At 37.5% G+C, this 10900-nt stretch overlaps 1 protein-coding gene across 1 annotated transcript; it reads left to right on the top strand.

The window, feature by feature from the left end:
* The first annotated feature begins 249 nt into the window (after positions 1 to 249).
* Positions 250 to 1216, top strand: LOC140176694 (uncharacterized). The gene is made up of 2 exons (XM_072208238.1): positions 250 to 518; positions 562 to 1216. The coding sequence occupies exons 1-2, from the start codon at positions 250 to 252 to the stop codon at positions 1214 to 1216; spliced, it is 924 nt and encodes a 307-aa protein (XP_072064339.1).
* The last annotated feature ends 9684 nt before the right edge of the window (positions 1217 to 10900 follow it).

Below are 10900 nucleotides of genomic sequence, written 5' to 3'. Positions count from 1 at the left end.
ACCTCCATTTCCAGTGACCATCGGCAGCTTGATTACCATGTTATCTGTGCGAGGATCTATCTGTTGGTTAGGGCGGATGCTGTGGTAACGAAAAAGGTCTTGTAGGAAGCAACGGAAGCCGATTATGGATTCAAGTCTAGTTACAGGAAGGTTTGGATAGCAAAGCAGAAGGCAATAGCACAAATAAACGGAGATTGGGAAGATTCGTATGCCGAGTTGCCACCTTGGATGCTAGGGGTTCAGTCCATCATGGCCAGGATGGTTACAGTGTTGAAGACTTCTCCAGTTAGGCTTGGGGATCAGGTCGATGAATCTACAGTCTACTTTTATAATCTTTTCTGGACATTTTCACCCTGCATTGAGGCCTTTCGACATTGCAAGTCCCTCGTGAGCATCGACAGTACCCACTTGTATGGCAAGTATGGAGGTACCTTACTGCTGGCGATAGCGCAAGATGGGAACTCGAACATCTTGCCGATAGTGTTCGCACTTGTAGAGGGAGAAAATGCGGAGTTATGGTACTTTTTCTTGTCCAACCTACGACAGCATGTGACGCCGCAGGAAGGTATTCTTTATCTACGACAGGCATAACGGCATCAAGGCTGCCCTTGAGGCCCCCGATGGTGGTTGGCTACCTCCACGTGCTTTTCGAGCGTTCTGTATTCATCATGTGGCGGCAAATTTTAGCCTCAGCTTCAAAGGTCAAGACACGAAGAGGATGTTGGTGAATGCTGCCTATGCAAAGACCGAAGCAGAGTTTGATTACTGGTTTGACATTATGTGGACTAAGAATCCGGTTATTTGTGATTGGGCCAATCGGATGGAATATGACAAGTGGACCAAGCATCAGGATAGCGGGAGACGGTTTGGTCACATAACAACCAACATTAGTGAATGTGTGAATTCTGTGTTGAAGGGTACTCGAAACCTCCCGATAACTTCGTTGGTTAAGTCCACATACGGAAGGCTTGCTGAGCTATTCGTGGTCCGAGGACAAATGGCGGAGGCACAAATGGGGACTGGGCATGAATTTTGTCCGGCGTTGGTGAAAGTAATAAAGCGGAACATGAAAGACTTAAGATGCTTTACCGTCACTTTATACAGCAGGCACCAGTCTGAGTATACGGTGGCTGAGACGACGCCCACTGGTAACTTCTCACTTGGTAGCTATCGAGTTTCGCTTGGGGATCACACTTGCGACTATGGCTACTTTTAGGCGCTGCATTACCCATGTTGTCACGCCATTGCATGTTGCGTCCACTCACGTCTGAATTGGACGTCATACGTTCATGATGTGTATCGTATGACTAAGGTGTTCAACGACCCTAATATGAGGCGTGCAAGAGATGGACGTCTAAAGTCAACCAGAATCCGGGGTAGCATAAATTAGACTGCTCCAAACCACCCGAAGCGTTGTGGACTCTGCCGTCAGCCCGGCCATACGCGGAGGAACTGTGACCAGCGAGGACATACTGCTGCCAGGGATGCTTAGATGTTACAAGCTTTTTTTGTTGTTGATGTTGAGTTCATTATATTACGAATGCTTAAGTTGTTTAATATTAGATGTTGAGTTCATGGTTGTTGTTGTTGAGTTCATTGTTTTACGTATGTTGAGTTCATGTTAAGTTGTTTAATATTGTTGCATCTTTGAATTTTTCCAGAACAATGTACTAACACTAGTAAACTCTCATCCTCACTCGCCATTGTGAAAATGCTCCTCTTCAACACAATAATTTTTATCGTGTATACATAGAATTTTTCTCCTCATAAACCGTGGTAAGTGATAAGCCACTATTTTATGGTTTATCTTGTGCTCAATTGAGTAGATTTTATCAACTCTTTACCCACTTATTCATAATATTTGCATGGTTTTATATTTCCTTCCTAATTTTATTCTATAATTGGAAACTTGCTTCCCGAGCCTTTTAATTACCAAAAATTAATTTCTCCTTATCACCATTAGATGCCTTGATATGTGTGTTAAGTGATTTCAGAGATTACAGGGCAGGAATGGCTCAGAGGATGGAAAGGAAGCATGCAAAAGTGGAAGGAATACAAGAAGTTGGAGAAATTGCTAAGCTGTCCAGCCTGACCTCTTCACACTCAAACGGCTATAACTTTAGCTACAGAGGTCCAAACGATGCGGATCCAGTTGCGTTGGAAAGCTAACGTCTGGGGCTTCGATTTGATATATAATATGCCATAGTGTCCCTGACGCTAGGCGATGCGAACGCGTGCTCTACGCGGACGCATTGTAGTGACGAAAAACCAGCGTGGCAGATTTCGCAACCAGCGATTTCTGGGCTGTTTCTGACCCAGTTTTCGGCCCAAAAAGCACAGATTGGAGACTATAGAGTGGGAGAATGCATCCATTCATGAACAAGCTTTCATATTCACAATTATTAGGATTTAGATGTAGTTTTTAGAGAGAGAGGTTCTCTCCTCTCTCTTAGGATTTAGGATTTAGGATTTCTCTTAGTTTTAGGAGTGCCTCTCAATCCCAGGTTCAATGTTCCTTTTATTTACTTTTCCAATTTAATTTATGAATATCCATGTTAAGATTTGAATATTTTATTTAATATAATTCAAGCTATTTCAGACTTATGATTGCTCTCTTTAATTATTAATGCTCTCTGTTTATCCAAATTCTTCATTCAGGTAAACTTTCTTCCCTTTTGGCTTTGGTTAAATAATTGGTGACTCTTGAGTTATCAAACTCATTGTTGATTGAAAATTAGAATTCTTCAAGAATTAATTCGAGTTTCAATAACTCTAACTTTTCCCAAGGAAAGACTAGGATCTGAGGAATATAAATTAATTCATCCACTTAACTTACCTTCATAGTTAGAGGTTAACAAAGTGGGAGAAAAATCCAATTCTCATTACAGTTGATAATGATAACCAGGATAGGACTTCCAGTTATAATACCTTGCCAAGAGTTTATTTTATTATTATTATTTTATTTTTCTTATTATTTAACATACTGCTTCGTTACTTTCTAAAACTCCTAATTTACAAGACTCATAACCAATAATAAGAATATACCTCCCTGCAATTCCTTGAGAAGACGACCTGAGGTTTAAATACTCGGTTATCAATTTTAAAAGGGGTTTGTTACTTGTGACAACCAAAACGTTTGTAAGAAAGGACTTTTGTTGGTTTATAAGCTATACCTGCAACGAGGATTTATCTGCAAATTTCTAGACCACGCAAAAGTTCTCTCTTCAAAATGGCGCTGTTGCCGGGGAATTGCAAACGTGTGCCTTATTATTGGTTATTGTAAATATTTTTACTTTTTGCTTGTTTATTTATTTTTATTTTTGTTTTTATTTTTGCTTTTTCGTAAATTAAGAGGTTATTGGTTTTTATTTAGTTATTAAAAATTTTAAAAAAAAAAAATTTCTTGGTGTTCATCTTGATCTTCAAGTTGTTCTTCGTGTTCATCTTGACCTTCAAGTTGTTATTAGTTGTTTTCTTCATTTTGATCTAAAAATTTTAAGTTTGGTGTCATTTTATTGTTTTTCTCTTTCCTCATTAAATTCAAAAATTCAATTTTAAAACTCGAATTTCAAATTTCAAATTTCAATTTTCAAAATTCAAATTTCAAAAATTTAATTTTCAAATTCAAAATTTAAATAACCTCTTAATTTAAATTTGTTTTTATTTTTATTTGCTATCATGAGTTCTCACCCCCATCGCTATGAGTCTGGTTACAATTATGTTGCAGGAAGAAGAAATTACAATGAGAACAGGCATCAAGGTTGGAACAATTAAAGATGGGAGGAGCCACAAGGATTTGATCAACCCTCTTGGCGACAACCACCTCCAATGGACTATCAACAACCACCACCATATGCCTATGAACTCTTTCCTCAACATGACTTTGGACCAACATACTCACAAGCCCCTTTCCGCCAATCACCTCCATATGACCCTAACCCGTATCTACCATACCAACCACCTTATGAGCCAAATGAACCATACACAGAACCACCACCATTCCAACACAACTACTCTCATGAACCACTACCTCAATATTCACCATCTCCATATCATTATCAAGATGAACCACCTTCCTATTATGAACCCTCTCTCCCAACCAATGAACCCTCATATCCACCCCAACCTCCAATGGATGACAGACTTTGTGTTATTCTTCGAAGGCAAGAAAGGATGAATAAGAGTGTGCTAAATTTCGCAGCCGCCTTAGGCGAGTTAGTAAATATAATAGCTTCCCAATATCTGAGCACTCAAAGAACTCCCATGGCTACATGTGTAGAATCAAAAGAAGAGCAAAGAATGAAGGAGACACTAGAAACTTCGGTGGACAATGAGGAACATGGCTTTGTATTGGAACAAGTAGAGGAAGCCATAATAGTTGCAGAGGAAGAAGTGGTTGAAGACTTAGGAGATGCTGAACCTCCATGGGAAAGTCAAGACATAGAGCCTCCTTCCAAGACAGTTGCATTTGATGTTGAGGAGGGTGTACAACCCCCAAGGCATATCATAGTTGAAGACTTGGAAGAGGTTGGACAAGAAATGGAGATTAAAGAAGAAGAAGCACAGCCTCCCATGCCCTTGGTGAGCAATGAAGAAGAGATCAAATTGGAAGAAAGCTACCAAGAGGAAGAGGTTGAAATTGAAGAAGCTTGCAAAGAGGTGGAAGTTGTCAGAGAAGAGCACAAGGGAGTGGAGCTTGCAAATTCATTAGAAATACCTCCCCCTAAGTTGCCATCATCCTTCACAACATTCAAGTGGGTAAAATTCATATCCCTTAGTTTTCTAGTTCCACTTGAATATGGGCTACTGGAGACGGATGGTCAACTTAGAGCTCTTTGTGGCATAAAGAGTAAGAGGAAGATGGCCAGTGGTAAGAATTGTCCTGCAAGGTTCATTATGGTTGGAAGCTTTAAGTTTAAACGCAAGGGTTGGTGTAAAGCTCAACTGAATGGGTCTAGGAAGTTGGTTGGCCGCTTTAGTGAGAATTCAGATTGCTTGCCACCCGGAAGGAATCATGATGATCAACACAAAGACGGATGTAAAAGCAAAGCTTGGGATCCTGGAGTCTGTTCTGACATTCAGCACACTGGAAGTCTGAGAACCTGTTTAAAACTGCTCAAGGGCTTTACATGCCTTGTTTGGGATCCCGGAGGTTACTGGAAGTACAAACATTGATGGAGATTCCTGGATGAGTTCAAGCACAAGCCACCATAACAGGGAGTTCACCATATGTCCAACTTAAGGACTTTAACTAAAAGTGCTAGGTGGGAGACAACCCACCATGGTATGATCGTTTCTTTTTTATTTTTATTTAGTTTTATTTGTTTTTGAGTTTTATTTTATTTTATTATATTGAACCTGGAGTTTTGCATCACATTCATATTAACACTGCATTCTGCATTTTTTTCAGATTTAAAAAAAAAAAGAGCACCCACGCGACGCGGCAGCATCGCTGACGCGTCCGCGTCACCAGTGCAATGGGAAGAAAAGAAAACGAACAGAAAGTCACGCGAGAGCGTGGTTGGAGGCGCGCCTTTAGCATAATTTGACCCCACGCGACCGCGTCGCTGACGCGTTTGCGTCAGGTGGGAACATTGGCCTCCCACGCGACCGCGTCACCTACGCGGCCGCGTGACCTGAAAATCGACATCAAAAGGGTGCATGGCCAAGAGATGAGCTGGAGTGATGCTGGACTGGCGCTAGACGCACAGACCATACCACGCAAACGAGTGCCCCACGCGTCCGCGTCATATCCCAATATTGGTCCACCACGCGATCGCGTCCCCCACGCGACCGCGTCACCCTAACATTTGGCAATATGAGCTTCAAACAGAAAGTTACGCGACCGCGCGGCTGCCCTCGCGCTAATGGCACAGATCAATCCACGCGACCGCGTGAATGACGCGTCTGCGTCATTTCATAGAAGCGCTATCCGAGCGACCGCGTCACTCACGCGTCAGCGTCACAAGCGGCGCACAGAATATCCAGATCAGCCAATTTTCTTATCTTTTCTTCTTTCTTCTTTCTTTCTTACTTTATTTCTTTCCCTTCTCATTCTTCTTATCTTTTATTTTATTTTATTTATTTGCATACTTTCATTCATTGCATTTTAATTTTGTATATTTTTTATTTTTCTTTTCTAAATTTATTATTTTACTATTGGTGTTCAAATGTTCTTATTCACCTGCTATATCATTTCTGGTATTATCTTAGTGCTTATGACTTGTTTTATTCTGATTGGATAACATTATTTAAATCAATGCTAATCTTTTATGATACTTGTACTTCTCGTGCATTGATATGAACTTATACTATCTTGCATTACCCACATTTTCCTCTCCTTGGTTGTAAATTTTGCACCACTAGTATGCCATGTGCTTATATTTTTTTCTCACGTACATGTTGAAGCTTCCATGTAAATGAGACCCTTATCATTTGGCATTAACCCAACCATATTTCATTTATTTTCTTATCTCTATTATTGGGTTACTTTTCTTCCCTTTTTCTTTCAAGATGGCCACCCGGAAGGGAACCGGAAGACGTTTACATGAGGAGACAAACAAGTCCATCTGCACAATCCTTGAAGAAAAGCATCAGTTGGAACAGCCCGTCCACCTGCACATCTCAGCATGCACCGAGGACGGTGCAATCTTTAAGTGTGGAGAGGTCGATACCGACTTCCACGGGTTAGTTACCTTCTTTTCAACACCAATACTCTTATTTTTTTTATTTATTCATTGTTGCATCTACATATTTGATTGCATGTTTATTTGATTTTGTGCATTTAGTTACTACTTGGTTAAAGTAATAAATTCCTTTTTAGGACTCTATTTTTGGAAAATTTCACTAATTTAAATTGAAAAAAAAATTTATGTTAAAACTTGTTTGAAATTGTATTTGGAACATGGTTTTTGAGCTAAAGAGCACACAACCTGTGAGATTTTGAGCTTATTTACATAGTTACATTATTTAACCATAAATTTTTATTCTTGTGTCTTTTCTTCACTATGATTGCAATCTTTGCTTTGTTCCATTCTATATGTCCAATATTTAGTGTATTTACATGTTTGCATGATTGAGGCCATTGTTTGATTTTAGCTCACTTATCCCAAATAAGCCTACCCTTTAAATCACCCTTGTCAGCCACTTTGAGCCTTTTAATCCCCATTTGTTCTGTATTTTACCACATCATTAGCCTTAAGCAGAAAAATAATTAAATATCCCAATTGAATCTTTGGTTAGCTTAAAATAGGGATTGTGCAACAATTAAGTGTGGGAAAACTGTGGGAACTTGGGTTAATAAGGGAATGTATCATGTTTTTAATTTTGAATATTGAAAAATTTGGGCATCTACTCATGTAAAACAGAAAATTAAAAATTCCATATGCATTGATATGTTATTCTAGTTTTTATGTCTCTCTATAAAAAAAAAAAAGAGAAAAAAAAAGAAAAAAAGAAAAAGAGAAAAAATATATAATATAAATAAATAAATAAGGGGACAAAATTACCCCAATGTTAAGTTAATAAAAGATCAATGCATATGTGATAAAATTAAAGAAAAATTGATACATGAGTATGTAATGCAAAAGTGAAGACTATGGGTAGCTAGGCATGATTCTAGAGTTATATAGAGTATATGTATGTTAGGTGAAAGATTAGGTTAATTAAAGATTCAATTTATAAAGCTCACTTAGCCATATACATATACCCTTATCCTTACCTTAGCCCCATTACAACCTTGAAAAGACCTCATGATGTTTGCATTGGTATATTAAATATTGTTGATTGGTTGGGTGAAGAACAAATTTTAGAAAGCATGACTAGAGAAGAGTAGAGTGAATTACCGTATACACTTGAGAGACTAGAGTGATATACACTACCAGTGAGGGTTCAGTGCTTAATTCTATGTTCCCTGCTTTCATGAGCTATCTTCTTACAAGTTTACTTGCTTTTTATTGTATGATTTGAATTAGTGGAATTTGAATTACTTTTGTCTTGAAGAACTTATTTACTCTTAACCAAGTAAGTAAAAGCATTTAGCATGTAGTTGCATTCATAGGTTGCATTTCATATATTTTACCATTCCTCTTCATCTTTATAGCTTCTCTTGAGTTTAGCATGAGGACATGCTAGTGTTTAAGTGTGGGGAGGTTGATAAACCACTATTTTATGATTTATCTTGTACTCAATTGAGTGGATTTTATCAACTCTTTACCCACTTATTCATAATATTTGCATAGTTTTATATTTCCTTCCTAATTTTATTCTATAATTGGAAACTTGCTTCCCGAGCCTTTTAATTACCAAAAATTAATTTTCCCTTATCACCATTAGATGCCTTGATATATGTGTTAAGTGATTTCAGAGATTACAGGGCAGGAATGGCTCAGAGGATGGAAAGGAAGCATGCAAAAGTGGAAGGAATACAAGAAGTTGGAGAAATTGCTAAGTTGTCCAGCCTGACCTCTTCACACTCAAACGACTATAACTTTAGCTACAGAGGTCCAAACGATGCGGTTCCAGTTGCGTTGGAAAGCTAACGTCCGGTGCTTCGATTTGATTATAATATGCCATAGTTTCCTTGACACTAGACGACGCGAACGCGTGCTCTACGCGGACGCGTCGCAGTGACGAAAAACCAGCGTGGCAGATTTCGCAACCAGCGATTTCTGGGCTGTTTCTGACCCAGTTTTCGGCCCAGAAAGCACAGATTGGAGGCTATAAAGTGGGGGAATGCATCCATTCATGAACAAGCTTTCATATTCACAATTATTAGGATTTAGATGTAGTTTTTAGAGAGAGAGGTTCTCTCCTCTCTCTTAGGATTTAGGATTTCTCTTAGTTTTATGAGTGCCTCTCAATCTCAGGTTCAATGTTCCTTTTATTTACTTTTCCAATTTAATTTATGAATATCCATGTTAAGATTTGAATATTTTATTTAATATAATTCAAGCTATTTCAGACTTATGATTGCTCTCTTTAATTTATTAATGCTCACTGTTTATCCAAATTATTTTCATTCAAGTAGACTTTCTTCTCTTTTGGCTTTGGTTAAATAATTGGTGACTCTTGAGTTATCAAACTCATTGTTGATTGAAAATTGGAATTCTTCAAGAATTAATTCGAGTTCCAATAACTCTAACTTTTCCCAAGGAAAGACTAGGATCTGAGGAATAAAAATTAATTCATCCACTTAACTTACCTTCATAGTTAGAGGTTAAAAAAGTGGGAGAAAAATCCAATTCTCATTACAGTTGATAAGGATAACCAGGATATGACTTCTAGTTATAATACCTTGCCAAGAGTTTATTTTATTATTATTATTTTATTTTTCTTATCATTTAACATACTGCTTCCTTACTTTCTAAAACCCCTAATTTACAAGACTCATAACCAACAATAAAAACATACCTCCCTGCAATTCCTTGAGAAGACGACCCGAGGTTTAAATACTCGGTTATCAATTTTAAAAGGGGTTTGTTACTTGTGACAACCAAAACGTTTGTAAGAAAGGACTTTTGTTGGTTTAGAAGCTATACTTGCAACGAGGATTTATCTGCAAATTTCTAGACCACGCAAAAATTCTCTCTTCAATAAGTTACCAAGGTTTATGTTTACAAAGCTCTCTTCATAAACCGTTGTATGTTACCACGGTTTATGTGTAATTCACTAAAACGTGATAAGTTACCACAAATTATATAAAAAAGTAATAGGACACGAATGCATTTAAGTAAAATTTTCTTCCATTCATTTTATATAGGTAAATTGCCCACTAATTAACTACAACTAAACCATATATATACAATACACTAGCCAACATAAAAGAAGATAAAAAGTATGTAAAACTAAAATAGAAATCTAGATTATGTACAAGCAAAAAGTAGAAAGTGCTAAAAAGGTTTTCAAAATATCAAAATATATACAACAGCCCAAAAGCATACTAAAATTGACTGAAATTATAAAGACCTTCAAAGTAATAAAACCAAAATATAATATGAAACGCGAGGCAAACCAGCTAATCTGGAAATTTCAATTTATGCCATCTTTAACCTTTAATGTTTTGAAATATATGTTATGTACAATATTTTGGTAGATAATTTTTGAGAAATGTTAGGTGCTCAACAGTTTTTCTTTATTTTTGCCTTACACCTATTGACCAGACATAATCCCTCTCCACCTGCTGAACTTCCTTTAATTCAACCCCAACTACAAACTAGCTTTCCCACTCAAACTGAGTAATAAATCCGTGGGCTCTTTCATTCTCCTCAATCAACAGCTTGACCCTGGAAAAAGAAGTGATATGAAGAACGTGGAGTCGTAATCATGGATATAGGTACAGTATGGAACTTACAAATACTGCAGCATGCAATCAGCAAATTAATGATATGTTGCTCACTTCATATTAGAAATTTCATTCAAAGCTCAAATGGTGCTGGTTGGCATAAGACATAAAGTAATGGCAAAGATAAGCTATGTGATCGATCACCTAGAAACCTAAATGAAATAGATTACTTTTTAAGGGGAAAAAAATCCTCCATCTTTGTAGTACTAAATAAACCAAGACTTGCATAACATTGATGCTTGTTACTCAGACAAACAGAGATAAAACAAATATTGAGCATTGATCATTTCTATTAACACAATCATTACATAAAATGTGTGATATCTAAACTACCATTTGTGCCCATGGACTTTGCGAACACTGGCAAAAGTACCCATCAAACAAAGAAACTAACATTGTACCATGAAAGATGGGTTCCGTGTGACAAAAGTATCAAAACCCCTAATTTTTTGTTATTTTTTAATAAAATTCCCAAATTACCCCCACCTTTTATCTTCTTCCCCAAATTCCAAACTTTCGCAACCCTCACCACCACCAACACATTCCTGATTACTACTG

This window comes from Arachis hypogaea, chromosome 12 (assembly GCF_003086295.3).
Source record: "Arachis hypogaea cultivar Tifrunner chromosome 12, arahy.Tifrunner.gnm2.J5K5, whole genome shotgun sequence".
In the NCBI taxonomy this organism is placed as follows: Eukaryota; Viridiplantae; Streptophyta; class Magnoliopsida; order Fabales; family Fabaceae; genus Arachis; species Arachis hypogaea.
Note: the sequence above shows the minus strand (reverse complement) of the source record. Positions and strands in the feature narration are given on the sequence as shown.

Coding starts and splice junctions, on each gene's coding strand:
- LOC140176694 (XM_072208238.1), top strand. CDS start 250: ATGGCCAGGATGGTTACAGTGTTGAAGACTTCTCCAGTTAGGCTTGGG. Junction 519..561: donor GGAGAAAATGCGGAGTTATG/GTACTTTTTCTT, acceptor GTGACGCCGCAG/GAAGGTATTCTTTATCTACG.